Here is a 21,927-nt window from a genome sequence, read left to right on the forward strand (position 1 = left end):
CACAAAACAAGATTTTGCTTCAGCATGTATTCTAACAGAAAGCAGATTATTATCACTTCATGCGTAATACCTATGATGACTGTATACACAATGACAAATATACACAAATAATTATTACTCCTGCAAAAGCTGCATTATGGCTGGAGGGTCTCCGTAACATGTGCAGCTGGTTAATTCTGACTAGTTTAAACTGAGAATGCAGAGTTCTGCAAATAGCCTTTCATGCAAGACAGTCAAGTAATTTTTTTTTAAGGCTCCGTAACTGTCAGCTCACTACAGCCACAGCTAGTTCAAACTTTCTTTAGGATTCATTTCATGCCCTCCTTTCTGTTAATATCCCTGAGATCAATCCTTTCTCTAATGAATAGCTGACCTATTCTTCTTTGATTTGCCATTGATTTCCTCTGCTTACCTCCCAATGCTTTGCCTGTTGATTAAACGCTAGACATAAGAATGCCTCAAATTTCTGACTTCTGAGTCATCCTCTCATGACTTGAACAGCTTGAAGCCAGCTTCAGCTCCCCGAGATCATTAGTGAAAACTCCTTTTGTTTCTAGACGCTACAAACAACCCATTTCTCTCCACGCTTAGGTGCTGCTTGTGAACTAGATAATAAACAGTAGCAACAGAATTATCTCCTATCCGCATTTCTAAAATTATTGTAAGAAAAGGAAAGGGATACTTTTCCAAGATTGCGAAGGCAAACCCCAGCTTTCCCTTTTGCATTGGGAAATCTCTTTGTCTACATGCAATGCAGACAAGACCATGAGCAAAGACCTCTGCTTATGCAAACTTTTACTTTTGCCTGGGGTCCCCTCCGACTTTGGCACAACTCTGCATGAGACACAGGCTTACAAAAGGGGCTCTATTTTCTGAATTTTCTGAATCATGATACTGGTTTATAAGAACGCTTCCACAAATCCCCCTCTCTGGCTTCCACTTTACAGAGCAAGCTGGATGAAACCGCTTATCTGCACTGCAAGAAGGAGAGCTGGAGTTGATGCTTTGAAAACGTGCAGCGGTATTTCCTTGGAACACAGATATCTTCAGTCTCCAACACTTTGATGTCTCCTTCAAAAACAAACAGGCTAATGCTATCTCCACTTTCCTGCAGTTCTGATGTTTCTCAAAATGCAGCTTGTTTTCTCTAGGGTGACACACAAGGTCTGCCAATCCTAGGAGACCAGCTATGCAGGATAATTACTATATTTCTAATTAAAGTAATCATACCTGACATGCTGTACTATATTCCATTCTGACCGTGGCTAGAGTGAGAGCATCAGCTGCACCCACACTTTTCTTACTCTCCTACTCAGGTTCTGTGGGAATGAAACACAGCCCTAAGGTGAGAGCCCTAAGGTTTCTGGTGGGAATGATGAGGACAGCAGGTTAACATGGTGTGCCATGAAGCACACCTGTCTCAACAACCTAGACACCATCCTTTGCTCCTGTGACAGCTAAGGACCCTGTCACAGAAAGCCGAGCTATGAGTTTCTAAGCAACTGCAACATTTTATTTTTCAAATGAATAAAACCCAGAAGCATGCAGCAACTGTTCAGAGCTGTTTGCTAACATTTCAAGTTCTCCACTAGCTGTCAGGGCATAACGGAAAGTCCTACTGTGACCAGAGCACTGTGCTGGCTCTGCTGCAGGCTTCATGCATGGTATTGGGCAGGTTAAATAAGAACAAGTTCAACAATAGAGCCTACACTTGGGCACCAGATTCCCTGCCCTTGCATTCCATCCTGCAATCCATGCTGGAAAGTGAGTGAGGAGATGTAGGTGATGATATTAGAAGATGCTGACTCCAGCACTGGCTGGACCACTCCATGAGAAAATCTAATTCACCAACATGACAGACCACTCTTCTAGTAAAAAAAGCTGGAATTTTCTGTCCCTTTAGCGCGTTTGACCAGCTTAGCAGTTTGAAGTACTCCAGCACTGGCACAAGGAAGGTGCTACTGCCACAAGAAAAGGGAGTGAAGGAGACAGAAGACTGAAGATGGGAAGGAGTAAAAAGGACAGTGAGACGTCTTTCTATGGGCAGAGGGGAGCCGTCATGCCAGCTCAGCTGCCTGTGAAACCACACGTTAGGCACCTCAGAACAGCATTAGAAACAGCCAGCATGCTGAGAGGGTAACCCTATAAATCAGCCTCAGCTTAATGAAAGGAGAAGCCATGAAGGATTTACCCTTGGCCACTGGGGGGGTCACCTCTGTTCATCTAGGAGCCACAGCCCTGGAACCGTTCCTGAAAAGAGGTGCCTACACATTTGCTCAGATAACGAGTAAGATGCCAATATTTTCTCTCAGATGACCGTTGTGGGAAGAGAAAGGGTTGGTGATGACATGTCCCCCGCGCTCACAGAGCAGCCTCACTATTACAATCCAGCTGAGAAGAGGCAGAGGTAAGTTGTCATCCATGCGGGCAAGACTGACATTTCATCCAGTCTTGTGTCAAACCTAAAACGCAGGAGAAAAACCTGGGACCAAGGACACATGCCCTGATGCCCTGCTTCCCTCACCCTGTCAGGTGGTCACGTCACACCAACAAGCCAGGTTTGCTCATGCGGTCCCTCCTGGGCAAATGTCAACTCTTTTCCTGCAGAGCAGTGCAGCACTGTACGAAAGCCTTCCCACCTGCTCCCCTTACAGCTTGCTGCCATCCCAGTTCCCATGCGGGCTGGACCCTCAAATACAACCGGGTGTGCGGGGCAACTAAGCAGCGGCCTACTTGTGAGGGAGAGGGAGCAACACGACAGGACTCGAGATGACGTCGGCTTTCTTTCGGAAAAGTACTCCATTAAAAAGCAGACTATCACATAGAAGAGGGAGGGAGGCGAGAAGGTTTGTCGTTCCAAGCGCAACCCCTCCCGCACACGCAGGCTCCCGGAGGCCGCGGGGCCCTCGGCGTTTCCAAATCTGACCCCGACTCTTCCCGCCTTCGTACGCTTGGCGCCATTTCCCCCTGCCAGCGCTGCCCAGCCAGCCTGGCGGCGGCAGAGCGACCCCGACTCAATTCTCGTGCCGTGCTGCGACTAATTAAAACTTCACCTGCGTAGACTTTATTGCTGCCAGCGCGCAGCACAAAGCACCCCGCCAAGAACCAAATCGCCCCCGAACGGGGACAAAACCCCCGCCAGCCGCCGCCGCAGGCAGCCCCTCGTCACCCGCCCACAGGCGGGCTCCCCCGCTGGGGTCCCCCCTACGCACACCCCGCCCGCCCCGCCGCCCGCTCGTTCCCCTCAGCGCCCGTTCCCGGACCGCAACGACCGCCCGCCCCGCTCCTCCTCCCCTCAGGCCGGCCCGCCGCCCGCGGAGCGGATTGACGGCCACGCTCGCCAACCCGAGGCCACGCCGCTGGCCCGCCCCGCCCACTCCCTCCCCGTTTCTGCCAATCCGCTGAGGCGGCGGCGCGGAGGGAGGGCGGGAGAACTCGGCGCGGGGCTGCCGCGGGTGTCGGCGTGCAGTCCCGGGACCGGGCGGGGCGGGGCGGGGCGGGGCGGGGGGAGGGGCGTGTCCCGCCCCGCCCGGCCCCGCCCCTACCGCCGGTCCTCCTCCAGGGCACCCGCGTGCGCCTGCCGCCCGCCCCGGCTCGGCTCGGTTCGGTCCGGTCCGGCCGTCGCTGGATGCCGCCCCGGAGAGGAACGGCGGAGCCCCGCGGCCGGGGCCACCCCGCGGTAAGTGCGCGGGCGGCGGCGCCGCGCAGCCAGCGGGACTCGGGCTCCGCCGTCGGGGCAGCGGCGCGGGGAGGTCCCGCGGCTCCCGCGGCTCCCGCGTCCCTTTGGGGCTCCTCCGGCGGCGGGGCGGGCGCGGCCCCGGTGAGCTACCGGGGGACGGGGCGGGAGCGGCACCTGCCCCGGCCCTGGGCGGCTGTGGCGAGCGGTCCCCCTGGGGGCCCGCGGGCACGGCGCGGCTGCAGGCGCCGCTCGGAACGGCTGCGCCCGCCGCCCGGCCCGGGCGAGGGAACCGGCCCGTCGCACCGCGGGCGGGAAGGGGTTGGGAAGGGTGCCTGCCGCTCGCCGAGCTGCCCGAGGCTCTCCTCTGCGTCTGCCGGTACGTTAGCGGGCGCAAAAGCAGATTTACGGCTTTGGCGATAAAGGGAGGTCTGAATTTCGGCCGGAGTGCCGCAGCGGTTTCTCGTTTCGTTACGAATTTTGCCGTCAAAGCAGCGGCGAGCGCGGGGCTGAGGCCGTGGGTGCCTCGGCGAGCTCGGAGCTGCGGCTGCTGGAGGCAGCGAGGGTGGGCAGGCACCGGCTGGGAGCGGGAGGGATGGGGCTCTGCAAGAGTTGCGGAGCCGTGGCAGCTCCTTCATCCCTCGCCGCCGTCCTGTGCCACCCGTGGGCCTCGCCACTGCCAGAAGATGAGGTGATGCCGGTGCTAGAAGATGAGGCGATGATGCCGGTGCCAGAAGATGAGGTGATGCCGGGGCGCGTTCCCCACCCCAGCAGTACCACCGGCTGCACGACGAGAGAGACCTCCGGCACGCCGCCGGGCAGCTGGCCGTGTCCCAAAGAAAGGGCTCCGTTGGGACGTAAGATGGCAGGAGGCCGGGACGCTTCCCGACAAGCACTTGGTTGGCTGCCACCTGTCTCGCAGGTGCTGAGGGAGGGTGACCGGCCGTGGCCGGGAGGTGCGGGACGGCTTCGGGGCCGCATGGGTCCCTGCCTGCTGGAGCGCTTCAGGCAGGGTGAGCCGAGCGGGGCAGGCAGCCGAGCACCTGGGCCTCCTCCAGCGCCTGCCACCACCTCCTCGGTGGCAGCCAGGGGCTGGCGGCGTCGCGCGGGGCTGGTCTGGGTGGTCTGACGGCGGTGACGGACTCTCATCTACCGGCACGGGACAGGACGGGGAAGGAGATGGGTGTCCCGGCTGGTATGTGGGCACGGGAGAAGGGGGTGGGTGTCGAAAAGGAAAAAGTCTCCGTACTTCATTGTTTTTCTACCTCTTGAATTCCTTCTTGGTAACGATTTACAGGGAGAGGCTCTGGGTGTCCTGTGCTGAGAAATCGTCATCCTCTGCATCAAGAGATGATTCTCCTGCTGCTCTGCAGTGACAGGCTCTCAGGTTAACTCTCCGGTGACATTTAAAATGCACATCTGTTTTTTCCACCACACCAGGAAACTGTAATGTGCTGCCTGAACCTTGTCCCTTCTTCAGAGAACTGCCCAGGCCCTGACAATAAATACTTCAAAAGCATAGGGCACTTTCCCAGAGAAAATAATGAGGATGTATTCCTAGCACTGATGATCTCTGGATTAATGTTTTAAAAAAAAAAGCAAAACAACTTTTTGGATGTTGGTTTCCCATTCATTTGTTTAGCTTTTATCTTTTTTTTTCTTTTTTTTTTATTTTTTATTTTGTTCCTGGAAAACTTGGAATGACAACAGATGCTTTGGCCTCACTCTGTTGTTTATTCCTCCCATTTAATTGTTGTGCACTCTTAATCAAAGTGTTCTGTTTTCAGCACTGGCGCTGTTGAGAGTCTGTGTAGTAGCCAGTGTTTTGGATTCAAGTAAGGAATGCCAAATCTGAAGACAATGGAATCCAAAAGGGGAAAAAAAAAAAATGTTTTCTTGCAGAGATCACCTTAGGGAAAAAAAAAAGGGGGGGGGGGACGACAAAAGAAGGGTAAGATAAGTATAAGCAAAAATAAGTCTACAGAATGCTGTTGAAGAACATGAGTTGCAGTGATTCTTTTCAGTGGCTTACCAAAAAAGACTGTCTGTGCTCTTTGGACAGGTTTTTTTCCCTAGGGATTTTTGTTATTCTTAACTAGATTTTTATATGAACATGATAAACTGGGATAAACACCAGTGACAAATAAATTTGTGTCACCTTTTTTTCCTGAAACAAAAAATCCTAAAACAAACAAAAAAATTTGTACTTACATGTGTTTTTCTGATTTAAGTCTTTTTTGATAGAGGAAGGGTTTTTTGATAGCAGGTAAGGGCCATGTCAGGTTCTTGTTTGGTTTTTTTTTTGTTTTTTTTTTGCTTTTTTTTCAAAGCAAAGCTGATAGTGCTGTAAAGCTGCAGCACCCTTTCCAGTTCCCAACACTGCAGGTAAAAAGTGTATGAATGCAGTGGTTAACTCTGTATCACTTAGCTTTTGTAGTAAAGTTGTTGCCCTACTGTTCATCCAAGACAATGTAAATTACTTGCATGCTTACTGTGCTCCAGGGTTACACGTCTTTTCTTGCAGAAAGTCCTATGCTACTGCAGTGCTCCTTGATTATCTTGGTGGTGTTTAGCAGTGGTACCTTAATTCATAGTGTGTGGTTAGTAACTGAGCATGGATAAATGGTGGTCTCGGCCCAAAACAAGTCCTCTGACAAGGAGGAGCTGCTCCTTGGAGAATCGCAGGAGGAAGTAATTTGCTTCTTGTTAAACCATTTTTTTATGCTTGGCTCTTTCTTTTTTTGCTTTATTTCCTCTTTTTGCAAAATTCAGCATCGCCTCAAAAATGCAGCACTCTCTGTAAAGCTGGTTTTTTGTTCTGTTTGTTTTGTGGGCCATCTTTTCCTGTTTCCCTGTTGCTTTGCTGAAGTTGATGTCTGGCACTACTGTGTGCAGTCTCTGAAGCTGCATCTAATCATGAAGACCCTGCTGTTTGCATTAATTTTGTCAAGGTATTGGCAGATTGGTGTTTTCGCACTTGTAATAGAGGCAAGCTGTGGACCGGGCAGAGTTTTATCTATTCTTTCTGGAAGTCCATCCACTTTACATAAATCAATATTCCTCTTTGCTCTGAATATGTTCCAGGCTAGCTGTAAACTTAAGGGGGAAAACGTTAGAAGCAAACTGATGCAGAAGCTGCGTAGTTGGTCTGAATATTTAGACGGTGATTCAAATGCCATGAGATCAGCAGTGGACTTTCTCCTTCCTCTGGGGAAGTAAGCCAGGTTTTTTTTACCTGGTTATTACTGGTAGCAAAGCTATTCCTGCTCAGAAGAGTTCTTTACATGATATATTGGTAAAAGCATGTCATTATTTGTCCTGCAACTCCAGGTATTGCTTGTGAAGTTACAATGATGCTTTGCGCTTTTCTGTTTGTTTGTTTGTTTAAATAAAGATTTCATAGTCTGCTTACTTCTAGAACTGTTGCAAGATCTCGGTGAGAATAGAAAATGAAGGAAGAGTTTATTCACGCTTTTTTGGACAGCTCTGCAAAATATTTCAGAAGGCATGGTGATCTGTTCCAATTCAGTCCAGCCCAGCTCAAATATAAAAATACCATCACCATGGAATAACTTCTGCAAAGACAGTCTTGTAGTAGAGTGTCTCTCAGCTGTTGTGCTTAAGGCAAGAGTATAATAGATCTGCTTGGGAGAAATCCTGTTTATAGGCTTGGTAGATTTAAAAAAAGGAATGTGTTTCCAGTTGGAGAATTAACTGATAGGCTTTTGGGTCATGAGACCTCGCACATTTGCAATTTGCACGCTATAGAAAGATGCTTCTTTCCTGAGTTGCTAGTAGAGAGACCAGGTCTTGCTGCTGCTCTCCGTGCACTTGCTAAGCTTTCTGACGGTTAGTGGCTGGGAAGGAAGCCTCACTTTCCCTTATTTTAAAGACCTTGCTGCAGCTCTCTGTCTGTACTTTGCCTCTCCTGTTTCCCATAGATACAAAAGATGAACAGTCTGTAGGAAAGATTGCACTACTTGGCAGAAGTGCGACCACTGGAGCACCAAACTGAAGTCAATCTTCTGTTGCTGTCCTTCACACTGAGGTACCAGACTGTGGCGTTTTCTTTACTGCGCTCCTGGCTCTGCATATGTATGCCCATGAATAAGCTTTCTGTAAGGCTCCATCTTGAAAGAGATGTGTCCATGTGTTTGAGTGGAGGCAAGCTTGCTGTTATTGAATGGCTATTCAAGCAATTCATTTCCCTTAACCTTTGCGAGATCTCATGCAATGCTGTCTTGGTCATCCAGCTGAGAAAGCAGAGCTTTGTGCTTCTGAGCAGGCTTTGTTTGCAGCTGCTTTATGCGAGGTGTAATGGACACTGAGGCTGGCTCACACCTTGTCCCATGTTTTGCTGGTTCTTTCTTATGCTTCTGTATTTACCTAGGCCAATTGATACCTTCAGTTGCTACTTATTCATAAACTTCAATTAATGTGCTTGATTTATGAAGTATGAGGAAGCCCTATAAGCGATTGGTAATCAATAAACAAGCCCATTAATAGATTATACAGAAGTAAAAAAATTCATTGTAATGAGAAACTTCATGTTGGTAGTCAGACTGATAGGGTACATGCTACTACTTTTACCAATCAATGAAAAGGCAGGATCAGTTGATCCATTGCTCTTCCCACGTTGGCAAGAGAATGTTTGTCCCTGCCAGGAAAAAGGCATGCTGGAAAGGAATTGCATGCTCTTGCAGCAGACTTTACTGTTTAGGTGTTGTTTAAAGCATGTACATTGCTAAGTTTTGCATATGCTTCTGATAAAATAATATATTTTGAAAGGCTGCATGGTTTTGTGTACAAAAATTCAAAGGCATTTTCCATCACTTGGAAGTGATGGAAAAACGTCGTCCCTGCGAGATCCTAATTTGTCCCTTTTTGCCTGGAGCGTTTAATACTCACTGTCTGTTTCTCCCAAAAGGCTCCTGAACTCAGTTTTGGTTTCAGGGAAAGGTCAAGCCCAGGTGATTAATGCTGGGCTGTCCTCACAGGGAGCGAACTGCTGAGGAGCTTTTTTCATCCCATGGGAGAGCTGGATGGAAGCGTGGCAGCCACCCTGCATGGTCCTGCCACCGCTGCCCTGCTGTTATGCTTCCATGTGCTGTAGGAGCAACTACTTTGGTGCTCTGTCCTCAGCTAAGCCTTTTTCCTCTCCTTGAGGACTAGTTAGCAGCAGTAAAGTCTGATGCATGCCCAAAAACCTGAGTCACTTTTGCTTGGCTACCAGAGAACGCTGACATCCCTGGGTAGGAGAGTTGTCCCTCATCCTTGAGCTTAAGGGCTAGGGCAGCCTACAGACAGAGTAGCATAGCAGCATGGTCCCAGGTTAGGAATGGGTTTCCCCTGGAATTTTGGGAGATCCCTTCTTCCTAAGCCCACTGGCCATGTTGCGGGGGGTGTAGAGTAGAAGAGTTACAAACTCAAGAGCACGTTTCATGTTCTAGCACTCGCTCGTGCTGCTTGACACGGGGCAGGAAGACTTCGTAGCACAAAGGTAGAGTGTGGGCAGTCATGCCTAACTAAGAGCTGTGTCTAATCCCACGATGAAGACTAACGAGAAAGCATTTTCTTCTCTATTGTTAAATCTCGGTGTCACCAGGGAATGCTACTTGTACAGGAAGAAAGGAAAAGGGATGTTGGTTGGTATCCAAGACCAATGTTCAGCGATTTCCCCTTCTGTCTGTCCCAAAAGGTACAGGGTGATGGCTAAGTCTGCTAGGGCTCCACAGCCCTGGAGTTTTTAGGTGCATCTCCCATTGTACCTTTTGAAAATCCTAAAGGGAAGGTGGGAGCCAGGCCCACATCCCATCCCTGTGAGAGGACTGCACTCGGATCTAACAGGTGTTGCTAGCAGATGCAGAAGGCCTGCTGCAATTGCATCTCCTGCATCTGTGGACGGAAAGCAAGTTGTCTTCCCTGCCAGTGTTGCATCTGTCCTGCAGCCAAGCTGCGTCAGTTCTGGGGGGCTTCCTACTAACTAGTGCACGGTGTTTGAAGGCAGGTGTGTATTCTACCCCAAAAGCAGTTGTATGGACATAAAATTTAGCAGCTTACCTCCTTGTGGCATCCTTGCCCTTGGATGTGTCATGCTAGTCCTGGAGTGATGGTGAGGCAGCTACGTTTGAGAAGTCAATGTGCTTCGGGGAATTTGCCGCAGGACGTGACCTAATTGTCCTGGCTGCTGGTTGCAGGTGGCACTTTTCATCTGCAGCCGTGACATAAAGCTATTTAGCTTCAGTCTTGTTTTCTGCCCTGACAAGCAACTTTTTTTCCCTCCCTCCTGATTGATGCATCTTTCCAGAGAAATCCCCATCTTGGGGGACAGTCAAAGGAGGTGGGTGGTGTCTTAAAGTTGCTGGGAAAGGCTAATATATGCCATCATTACATCTTTTACTTGCTCAGGCTCTTTATTACTGTTTTGCAGACAGTACTGGTGCCCTACAGTATGCCTCTGAGGGGACAAAATACCTGGAAGGTGAGGGGGGTTCTCAGTTTTAAGGCCATGTTTCGTCATGAGTATGAGGCAGCCCAAGTGTGGGTTGCTGCCAAAGGCAGGTTTTTTTCCAGGCAGTTGTCTGTCTGTCTTGCTGCAGGACTGCCTTGATTAAAGCTTCTTAAGCTGATGGTGAAACTGCAGCCTAAGAGTCTAGTTGTCTCAGAGGCCCAAGACATCTCTGGATTATGTCTGGAAAATGCTAAGAACAGTCTTGATGTTTCTGGACAGTTTTTGATGGGACTCCGTAGGGCCACTCTGGTAAGGTTTCATCAGGAAGGTGCTCAATGCTCATTTTCTGTCAGCTCTAGCAAAACCAGCTTTCCTAAGATGTTTTACTGTAATAAACCTTGCAAAGCATGTTTCCAGGTGTTTTTGAGAGAAGCACAGAATTAGCTGTGCTTTCTTCTCGGTAGAGGAGGACTTTGTTCTGTTTTGCTGCTTTGAGTTGGTAGGCGATTGCTCATTCATTTATTTGCTTTATCCCCTTGAGATGCGGTTGTGGCAGTACTTAGAGGCTGAAGTCAGGATTAGGACCCAATTCACTGTGGTCCCACGAACTGATGTGTAAAATACAGTGGTGCTCATAAGGCTACGTGAACCCACGTGCTGTTTGGATGCAACCTGCTTCCAGACAGGCTGGCCGTGGCGTGGCCCCAAATTCAGTGGTGGCAGGTCATCCTTGTGCCGTTGTGTATATGGGCAGCGTGAGGTGGTTTAGCTAGCCGTCCTGCTGATATCTGAAGTGAACAGTCTCCCTCCTCCTCCTCTTCCTCCTCCCTTGGAGGGCTCTGCTGCTCTTACCCCTCTTGATGGGGCAAGCCTCAGCCATTCCTGCTTTGACCCAGCAAGTGCTGATGTTCTGGTCTGGTGCTGGGAGGCAGCTTGAGGGGCCGTGGCGAGAGAAGGGAAAGATGAGGGTTTTTCTTAATGAGTTTTTATGGCCATGTTTGAGCTGTTTAATCAGAGGAGTCTTGAAATTAATGACTGGTGTGTTTTCGAAAGCTCCACTGCACGTGTATTTAGGTAAAATAAACAGTGCTAAATAAGCTGTGCCACTGCTCTGGGCACTAATAAGCCTCCTGGCTGATACCAGAAGAATACAAATAAATAGTGCCTTTGGCTGTTTCATTGATAGACTGCCAGGCTTTTGACGAAGCAATTACATCTCAAAATGCACTTCTCCCGGAGTTAAAACATGAAGTGATGTTATTTAAAAAAAAAAAAAAAAAAAGAAAACCAAAAGCCCAACAAAAACAACCTGTCAGGTGTCCCAGAGGCCAGTGATTGACTTCAGCTTTTATTAATTCATCTGCAGTGCATTTGCTGGAGCTTTTAGGGTTTAATTGAGGTTAAGAGGTTGGAATCTGTGGTAAACAAAAGGATGGCATATGGGCAGTCTGAAATTGTGTATGTTTAAGTAAGAGCATTCCTTCTGGCCACTTGTTTTCATTGGGCAGTTACTCTTGGCTCACAACTTTTTTTTTTTTAAAAAGAAAAAAAGGTGTAAACATGCAATGCTAGCAAGTTAATGATTCATTATGTTTTATCACATCCTAACATACCTCTAAAGAAGAGAAGGCTGAGCTGGGCTTGTGTTTGTCCTCCCCCTTCAGATTAAGGACGTTGCTGCTTTAACCTCTTACCTGCTGTGGTAGGGTCCACAAGCTCATTTGTTTTAAACTTAAGAAGAAAAACACCTTCTCCCCCTCCTTTCTCACTTCCTTTCTCACTTCCAGGGTCCACAGTTGTTCTCTTAAAAAGTCAAATGGACAAAGCAGATGTGAGACCAGAGGAAAAGCTTTCCAGAAGCTTTGTTTTATAGAGGCTATGGGGAAGTAGGATTCAGTTTCTTCAGTTATCCACAGAACATTATGTGCACATGTTGTTCGTGGTCACTTCTTTGTCCTATTTTCAGTTCTTTTATGAGCTGCATGAACATCTTCACTGGACGTGATCTCCCGTTGTGAGTGGGAATGTTTCGGTGCAGCGGTTTGACAATTAAGACAGACCTCCTTATGTTGGAAAGCTAGAGCTCATACTCCGAGGTCTTTGTGCTGTTGATAAAGTTTATGGCACATATGACATCAGCTGGCAATAATAATGGTGACCTGTTGCCCTCGAGTCATTCTGTAGACATCTGTAACTTATATACAGCTGTTAGTAGTGTGTAGCCTGGAGCCTGAGAGCTCATCAGTATAATTATATCGATAAGAGAGGATAAATCAGTTTTTCTCTTAATATTTCATTTAATAGAAGCTCTCACCTGTCCCAGGAAGTCAAATGTTTTTTTTCTGCTTGCTTATAACTTAGAGCAATCTCCTTTTTAAAACTCCTAGTTCTCATTTAATTAAATTATGATTTTGAAAAAAAGTAATCGTAATAGCCTTTAATAACCCCCTCTTTTCATTAATACATTAAATGCAATTTTTGTGTACTTCTGTCTCGTAAGAGATGCTCTACATAAAGAACTTGTATCAAAAAATGCTTTATTAAGAAGCATTGTCTATGCCAGCCCAGGGAAGGAGGTGCATGGAACAGCTTTTGTACTTGCAAAAGGACACTTATAGATCTTTTTCTTGTATTTGATTAAAAAAAAAAAAAAAGTTTGAGCATGGAATTGAAGGGAGAGGGGTAGATCCAAGTTCTTTTTTTCTGTACTGTACTTTGTTTTCCCATGAAGGTTTGCTTTTTCTGCCTCCCACACAAGAGTGTGATTCTGCCATATTTTTATCCTGAAACAGGACAAACATGATTTTAAATACCAAATGCTTTTAAAACTTAAATGTAATGCACACATGCACGTACATATATATGTATATATGTCATGTGTTAGCATAACATGACCTGCTTCCTTGCTGCTTATGATCCCTCATCCTTGAATCCATTTTGGAGGGTGGAGGAAAAGCCCATGCATCCCTTCGGAAGATGGGCTGTGCTGTGGGTGGTGGGAGAGGGCAGTGCTGCCAGAGCCGGTGCGTTCGGCTGCCCTTGCTGGGGTACGTGCCCGTCCCCAGGGACATGGGGGGCTTTGCAGGCAGGCGTCAGCCAGCAGCACCTCTGTTGCTGTGCTGGTGGTGAGTGTCCAGGTGTTGCTGGTGGAAGGGAGTCATGCCAGGGTGACTTTGTTTGGGGCAGCCAGGGTTTGACTTGCATCAAATCTTGCTCCTGGATGGAGCGGATCCCATAACCAGTTGGAGTCTTGCTGGTTCAGGTCTCTGCTGGCGTTCATCCCTAACCCACCCTAGAGGAGCGTCTCCCCTTCCTGCTGGATTTGTCAGGTGCCACAGGATGCTTCCTCGCCCTGGAGAGCATCGGAGCAGAGAGGGCTGTAAATGAAATGTCACAAGTTGCTGAGGAAACTGTGTCTAACCTAGCTATAACCTGAAGACGATGTTAGCTACTGTACTTTTGGGTGTGAACTGAATTTCCCTCTCTTATTTCTATGACCATAACTTCAGCTCTAAGATGCTCGTGCAGCTTGGGCTCAGCCCTTGGGAGGAGGCTGGCAGTGCTCCTCTTACAAAAAGTGTGATACAACAGCTCAGCCTTCTGAGTTTATGCGTTTCCACCTCCTCCTTTGAGTTGAGGTGTAGGGGATTTGGGGCAGAGGTTTCCTAGGGTCTAGGGCTGGGATGAGGGGGAAGACAGCTCCGAGGAAGCCCTCTGCACTGACACACGCCTGCTGATGGCTCATTGAGATCTCCGCTTCGGGCGAGAGCGAGGTGCCAGGTTGAAGGACGGGGTGCTCCCCCCTGTCTTGTGGGCATTTTCGGGAAGTGGTCCGTGGTGTCATCTGCCTTATCACTTACATGCGTCTCAACCTTGAGTGTGGTTTGTTATTCTGGAGAGACCTGATTGCTTTGTGGCGCTCTCCTGGGACTCGCAAGCTATCTCAAGGTCGACTGCCGGGCTTGTGCTGTGATGCTGGTGGAAACATTGACCATAGCACTGTAAAATGGATGAGTGGTTTGTTGGTTTTTTTTTTTTTTTTTAAACAGCAAGGAGGAAAACATCCCGTCAAACACGGGATGCTCCCAGCGCCGGCAGGAGCATGGCACTGATGCTCTCATCTTCTCGACAGGTGCGTGGGATGAAGAGAGCCTGACGCCTGCCCGGAGACGAGACCCCGGACCCCGTGGAGCTGCCCACCATGAGCAGGGCTCTGCTGACAGGCAGGATGCAGCCGGAGAGCCGGAGCGTCTGCGTTTTCCTGCCCACCCGGGAGCAGCTCAGCCTAGTCGTTGGGGTGAGTGGCTGGGAGGGAGGCCGGGAGGTCACTGCGTCGCGGCCGAGGCTGCGGTTCAGTTTTGTTAGCTCCCATTGTTGTCCCAAAAGGCTGGTGCCGGTCTGCTGACCGAAAGGCTATTAGCCAGCTTAGGGTTAATTGGTGTTCCATTTTCTAACTGGGCAGCTTCAACTCATTTGCAGAGTTCCTTAAAAGTCCTGGTTATGTTTTTGGACAGGGGGTCTCGTCTGCTCTTTTTCTGTTATTATTTCTTTTTTTTATTCTCTCTGAGAGTTTTTGCCACTGATAATAATCTAGCCATTTTAAAAAAATTGAACCTGAAGTGCCTTGACGACTTGGCAAGCGTGCCCAACACTTGACCGTTTGCTCTGGCGTTTTAGCTAGTTCTGGCTTTGATAGTCTGCAGATCCCTTCAAAGACTCTAAGGCAGAGTAAACAGCCATTGAGGGTGGGGGTTTTTTCCCTCCTTTGAGTACTTGTACACACAAAAACTAGAGGTAAGTCGCTTCATTTCTTTGATCGACACTTCAAATGCTGAAGTGTGTGTGCGTGAGTGACAGCGGAGCCAGGTCAGCTGGCAGCCCAGCATGGCACGGTGTCCACCACGGCTCGGTGCCTCCTTGTGCAGCGCCGGCTGTTCCTTGAACTTGTGAGAAACTGAGCTGACACAGGCACTTCACGTTCAGGCGACAAGCTAGCCTCAAAGATAAGTGCTCTCTTGTGAGCGTGTGCGTGCACTCCTGTGTGGGCTGGGGAGGTTTTGCTTTGTTTTGGGTGGGTGGCTTTTTTCCCCCCTCTGGGATGGGGAGTGGGAGAAGACAGTTGAGGTGAACTGTTATTTTAAGCACTTGATTGAAAGGGTGGCTTTTGAAACTATGCATGCTAATCTTCAAAATCCATGTAGGAATTTTCCTACCTGCTGTGCTTAAGTGTGGCATCGTTAACTGAAACAGCCACAAGGGCTGGATGGAACAAGGCTCTAACAGCAAAATCTGGGGCGCTCTGCTTCTAGGTTACCAGTTCAAACCCAGCTCATCGACCGCCCCAGAAGGCTTTTGCAATCTGCTGGCTTTTGTGCAAGCCACAAAACGATGGTTTAATTAAGTTCTTGGCGGCAGGTGCACAGGCCTGGGTAATGGTCTGTTGCGGCTGACCCTAAATCTCACCTTCTTATAACTTTTATCAGGGAGGCTAAAGATGTGAGATAGCAGAGCCTGCCCTGCAGCGGGGAAGGTGCAGACTGGCGTGCGGGAGGGCAGCGTGCTGGCAGGGCTGATACTGTCACTGTTCCTCGCTGCGCCTGTGCCTGTGCTACGCACGTGGCTGTTCCTCCACCACAGGGTTACACTCCACTGTATTAAGTTTAGGCAGCACTTAGACCATACAGTAAATCCTGGACCTGCAGTTTATCATAAAATCACATGATCATTTAGGTTGGAGAAGACATTTAAGATCGAGTCCAACCATAAAGCTAACACTGCCAAGTCCACCACTAAACCATGTCCCTAAGTGCCACATCTACGCATCTTTTAAATACCCCCAGGGCATTTAATAAGCACAAGAAGTGGTCTTTTGCACTGAGCGATGGCAGGGATGGAGGGAAGGCACTGTGTCCCCCCTGTTCCTGCCTGCTGCCCCTCCAAAGAGTTGGGGTGCCTTGGGCATCATTGCCTTGTCCCGCGGAGGGGTCCCTGCCACAGCATCCCTCGGTAGCCCTTTTAAAGACGTTTTCCTGCCTCGCTTCTGCTGCCCCTTGCTTTGGTGGCTGGGAAGTTGGGAAAACACGTATGTGGAGATGCCTGCGTGTGAAAGGGAATAGCTGCCTGGGCCAAAACATGAGACCTCAACGCACAGTTGTGTCCTAATTGCATAGAGAGTGAAACATGACCTGTTACAGTCGGGCAAGTAGCCAAAACCAGCTTTTCATTTGGTTTCTGTCTTTACCACAACACACCTTCAAAACAACAACAAGAATTAAGATTTCGCAGCTGGAGAGATCTTTTTTTTTTGTAAAGGAACATCAAGGCAATTTTCTAGTGATGTTGGTAGAAGCCAAATTTAACTAGCACAACCACAGATGATACTTTGTACATTTATTAGAATAATAATGCCACTACTTAAGATTTCCAAAGCCTTTTAACCTCTTCAGTGTGGAATGCAAATACTAAACAAGCTTGCAGCTCAGTGAGGTAGGTAAGAATGGTTATCCTTCCAGTAGAATAAATTAATAGATCCTTCCCGTGATAAGCACAGTGTTTATGCAGGTAATTCCTTTCTCCCCGCCTCCCATATAAATTCCACCCTTCCAGATAAGAGTTTACCTATATGTGTTTTATGTGGTCACATGCAGATTGAAGCCTGCTCTTGAAAATGGATTTGTCTTATGCCCTTCACAGATAGTGCTGTTGAAGAGAGAAGAGCAGGAGCCATTTTAAAGTCTCTTTCTCCATAATTGGGTATCTCTTAATTAACTTTGGTGTCCACCTTTCTGGATGTATAGATGAATTTGAAGGGATGGTAAGGAGGAAAACTGACTTCCCGAGAGCAGCTGTGAACATGAGGAGAAGCAGAGCAGTGAGGAGAACTAGTAGGTGCTGCAGCTCACCAGCTGCCCCGAGGACGGTGAGGCGAAGTGGGAGGTTTCCGCTGGGGAGAGCGGACATCAGAGCACGGAGCAAAGCAGTCTGCCTTGTTCCAGGCAGCCCCAGTGGGGAGATAGAATACGAGCACCAGCAAGCTTAAGCAGGCTGTGAGTGAGAATGGTGCAACTAGAAATTGTATCTGTTGCACCAAAGATCTTGGAGTGGTATCCAGTTTGTTTGGTGTTGTTTATCTGTTAGCATTGTGGCTTATCTCCCTGATAGTTTTGAACCTGTTGATCAATATCAACTAGTTTTTATGACTAGATTTCTGAAAATTTTCTGGGGTGGTAGCAGCTGAATAGAGGAGAGAGACCTATGCTAGCGAAGGCTGAGCTGCCAATGAGGGGAGCAGGGCAGGCAGCCACCCTACCTGTGTTTGGGTAGTTCAGAAGCAGCCACAGCAGATGTTGGTCCTTGCCTAGCTGCTGGAGAAAGGGTGGGAGTGTGAGCAGAAATTTTTGGAGGGGAGGAAGTCTGGTGAGGTCCTGTGTGTTTGTGAATGGCAAGTGTAGGTCTGAAGTCTTTCAGTTGTTTTGTGAGCAGTAGAGCTGATGTTTTAAAGCATATGGACCAAGAAAAACAGAGATAGGTAACCAGTACACGTGAGTATTTGCACACAGAATGACCCTGGAGTAGCAGTTACCTTCTGTAAACTTGCACTCGACTTCACTTTGGACTAAATTTCATGTGTAAAGAAGCCCTGAGTCCTGACATGGGGCAAAGCTGAGTATCAGTGAAAGAAATAATTCATGGTGTGTCTGGGATGGAGCTTGGCATAGGAACCATACCCAAAGGAAAGAAAGGCCAAAGAGAAGTGCACAGATGAAAAACGCAAAGGGAAATGTTGGTTGCTTTGAGCAGAGGGGAAGGCAGGTGGAGGGAACAGCGATTGCAAGTGTAATTGGTATTGCATAGCCTTGAAGGCTGGGAGTAAAACTTGATACAGAAGGGGAGTGCCAAAAGGAGAATGGACAAGGTGGTAGCTCACGTACCTGCTGTGCAAGAAATCTGATTAAATCACTGCTTTATAGGCTGAGTGTCACAAAACATTGAAGTGCTCAGTTCCCTAGAACTAAGTATCTTAAAGCAGGTTTTTCTTCCCTAAGTGTGAAAGCATGCCGCTTACAAAATTCATCTAATCACATAGCTTTTACGTAGAGTCGGTGAGTTGGAGTCACGCTGCCGGTGTCTCTTGTATGCACATAACCATTCTGGCTAGGGGTAGGTCACCTCTTCCTTCGTGAGTCCTCCCCAGGTAGGAGAACATGCTCAGAGCTTGCTTCCTTGAGAAAGGAGGCGGATCCATGCCCAGCTTTCTCTTCCAGCTGTGTGTTCTTGGCGGCTGAGCAAATACTGTATTTAGGTGTGAGACTGGAAGGGTGCAGTCTCACACGGAGACCCATAATAAGACCCAGATGTGGTTTTGGGTCTTACCAGAACTGTACACTACCTTCTCCCCTCCCAAAGCACCTCTGTGCACACACGTGTGTGTGTATTGGTGTGCGCAGGTTTCAAAGCTCCCGATCGGGCAGTAGTGAGTGGCTGGCTGGTGATGCCTTGTCAAGTAGAAGAAAATGAGTACTTAAATGACCTCCTGTTTCCCATTGTCCATGTCTAGTGACATGGTACATCTTGGGGCAGGGAGGGGAGTGCAGCCGGTTTCTGAGGAGTGTGGCACGCCTGCATTAAAAGGGTTTGAAGAATTATGGAAGCAATTAGTTTGATGGTGGTGATTAGTTTGTAGGAGAGTTCAGGAGTTGACTTCTGCCCCGTCATCTTTGCTGCGGTGAAGGTAGCGCTGCACTGTCCTCCCTTGGGAAGGCAGCTGCTGCTGCTGCTAATCTGCATTGTCCAGCAGCGGCGTAATGAAATCCAGAGGTTCTGGTCCATTTTGCGGCTGCAGCTGGCTGCACTCTGGACTGACCTGAGGTTGTCTGTGTCAGCGTTGTTCTGCTCTCCCCATCCGCACTTGCTCAGAACTCCTTCCCCCATGCCTCTTAGGGTTGGGGGCTTGAGGGTTTTTGTTTGTGCCTGTGGTTGTCTGTCTGTCTGTGCTTCTGGGGTGGTGCAATGGGGCAGGGGGAAATGAGGCTGTAGGTGGGGCGATATTTAGTGGGGGAATCTTCCGATCATAGTACACATCCAGGTCTGCACGTGCAGGTAGCCAGAATCACGCTCTTGCCGGGGGAGCCTGTGCTAGAAAAGGGCATTCGGTAGCGGTGCGCAGTGCCATGGCTCTCCCTCGCCCTGTGCCGTATTTGCAAATAATGCCCAGCCTCTGGTCCGCGGCAGGAGCGTGTGCTGGCAGCTCGGCTTTCCCAGTGCTTCCTCGGTGCGTGCACAGCGTTGTGGGAGGCAAGGGTACTGGAAGGTCTCAGTGTGGCATGGAAGTGGGCAAGAGTTTATATAAGCTGTTGGTGACAGCTTCGGGAGATGAAGATGTTAATTGCTGTGTGACCAGAACTCAGCAGGGAACAGAACAAGCTCTTCTGTGTGGGGTACAGAGCAACCTCATCTCTTATCAACCAACAAGCTATTTCTTCTCAAACCATGCAGTTGTGGGTTTGTTTGTGTACTTTTATTTTTAGTTCTCCTGAATGAAGGTTTTCTTTTTTTGTTCTTGTTTTTTCTCTTAACCTCTCAAATTTTTTTGCAAGAGAGTAGTATTTTCATTTCTGTAATTACAAACACACTTTTTGTAAAAGCATCTATAAATGGTTTGGTCAGTACTGCACAAAACTAGGGTTCCAGCAGTGCTCCGAATTCTTACACAAAGATGCCAATAGATAGGAAACTTTAAATTCATGTTTTACTGAGCTGAGCCACGTTGCACTGTGAAGGAAGGGGAATGACACATTGATTATTATTCTGTGATAATAGCAATAATACCGAAAACAAAGCTTGTCTGGGGGGTTGGTTTTGGTTTTTTTTTTTGTTTGTTTGTTTTTTTTTTGCTGTGGTACCCCAAAATTTATTGGCCAGTGTAAAGAAGGAGAATTGCTCCATCCAGGTGTGTGAGCCATCTGTAATGTTGGATTGGTTGTTTCTTTCAGGTCAAAGCCACTGGACAGGAGCTCTTTCAGCAAGTTTGTGATTTAGTGAAGATTAAAGAGCCTCACTTCTTTGGCCTCAGCATTGTTAAAAGTAAGCAAACTCAATGCACGGAGCAAATGACTTGGCAAACATCCACAGACCCGCTTGTGTATTTACAGTGTGTGCATATATACACAGTGGCTGTGCCTGCGGGGAATTTGATTGTAATAAGGTCACAAAGTATGTAGATTATGCACAGACTTCTCGAGCTCTTTTGATCTTTGGTATGTGGGCAGACAAATTGGGAGAAGGGGCGGCTTTTGTTCTCCTCCTTTGTTCTTACACGTTCCACCTCTTTGTGGGGTTTTCTTTCTCTCCTGTAGCCGAGTTGCTAGCCAGCATATTTGTCACTGAATTCAAAACTGTCAGTAGTTGAAGAAGAGGTGAATTTTAAAAGGACTTTGGGGCTGAAAATGTTACTTATCTTCTGAAGTCACACGCAAAGAATGTGGCACCAGGGGGAGGAAACTCAAAAGGTTTGAGGGGACTGAATGCATGTGTGGGGGATGCTGGGTTTTGAAATATTGCATGGGAAATACAAAACTTCTTAATCTGGGTTGAAGTCCAGTCTGCTTGGTCCTACGGCTTAGTATTGACCAGGGAACAGTGTAAGATAATGCCTTAAAGGAGCAAACTGATATGAAATACTACATTTCTGGGATGGTGTGTGCATTGGCACACCACACCCCCCAACTCTTAGTAATCAGAAATGGATCTGTTGTCTTCCTTATCCTGCCTCCCCGCATTTCCTCAAGCATAGAAAGGACTTTTCCCTCCTAAATTTTTCTCAAGTGTGTTGTTATTTACTACTGCAACTCTAGATGTTGTTTCATTGAAGTGAGAATAGTCTTTTATGAGTCCTTCTAAATTAGGTTTCTTTTGCCTCCTTATGAGTATGTTGGATAAAATAGTTCATTTTAAGTTTACTTGTCTCATTTCCTTTCTGCTCTCATTCTCTAAGAACTTTTGGGGTTTTTTGAGCACAGCACTCAAACTGAGACTGGAGGAAGCTGTTTATCTCCATAAGGTTTGTAGATTCTCCAAGAGATTCTGTCAATGTAACTAAACCAGTAGCTAACAAATATATCTGCGCATTTAAACCAGCACGTTTTTTTTTAATGCAAGGAAAACCTGAATACTCTTAACTTTTTTCACAAGTTGACTGTGTTCCTATGAGTCCCCCCTCCTCCACGGCCTTTTTATAACACTAGTTTTTGCCTATTCCACTTGCAGGACGTCTTGGGTGAAATTGAAGCTCCTGTCTGCCCCTGTAAGACAGGGCAATTTCATTGCCATTGTCTTTGCATTAGGTGCTCTTCTCCTGTTCTCCTCGTGTTTCTTTCACTTTTTTTCCCTTTCATATCTTTCTTGTTTCATATTTTCTGTACCCTGCTTTTTCCTTCCCTCCCACCTTTTGTGTGGAGCAGTTTCCTTCACCCTGTCAAGCACAGGGGCTCTGGCCCCAAAATACCCTATTGTGGCAGATGCCTTTCAGCCTGCTGGAAATGCAGTATAACTACCCCAACCCAAGCTGCATAATAAAGCTATGCTGACTAGACCTTGAAGTATAATGCCCGTAGCTCTAAACATAAACAATCTTCTCGCTTCACAAAAGTGTTCTTCCTTTTTAGAGAAGCTAATTCTTTGCAAAGCTCTTCGAAAAACGTCAAGGAAAATTGTTGCAGGAGCCCAGTAGCATGAATTAACCTCTCTTGTTTTGTTTTGTTTTGCTGACTCTTCCTCCTGCTTTCTGTAGCTCAGTTTGTGA

The 21,927-nt window shown here is 47.9% G+C and overlaps 1 protein-coding gene across 3 annotated transcripts in view; it reads left to right on the forward strand.

The window, feature by feature from the left end:
• The first annotated feature begins 3,584 nt into the window (after nucleotides 1–3,584).
• FRMD1 (FERM domain containing 1) overlaps nucleotides 3,585–21,927 on the forward strand; it is a 44,889-nt gene continuing 26,546 nt past the window's right edge. For all 3 annotated transcript variants that reach the window (XR_008238022.1, XM_052806414.1, XM_052806416.1), the window contains exons 1-3: nucleotides 3,585–3,679; nucleotides 14,260–14,424; nucleotides 20,120–20,210. Coding sequence is in view for 2 of the 3 variants with exons in the window: in XM_052806414.1 (XP_052662374.1) it covers nucleotides 14,329–14,424; nucleotides 20,120–20,210 (187 nt within the window). In the remaining variant the exon portion in view is untranslated. The remainder of the gene's footprint in view (nucleotides 3,680–14,259; nucleotides 14,425–20,119; nucleotides 20,211–21,927) is intronic.

This window comes from Harpia harpyja, chromosome 13, assembly GCF_026419915.1.
Source record: "Harpia harpyja isolate bHarHar1 chromosome 13, bHarHar1 primary haplotype, whole genome shotgun sequence".
Lineage (NCBI taxonomy): Eukaryota > Metazoa > Chordata > Aves > Accipitriformes > Accipitridae > Harpia > Harpia harpyja.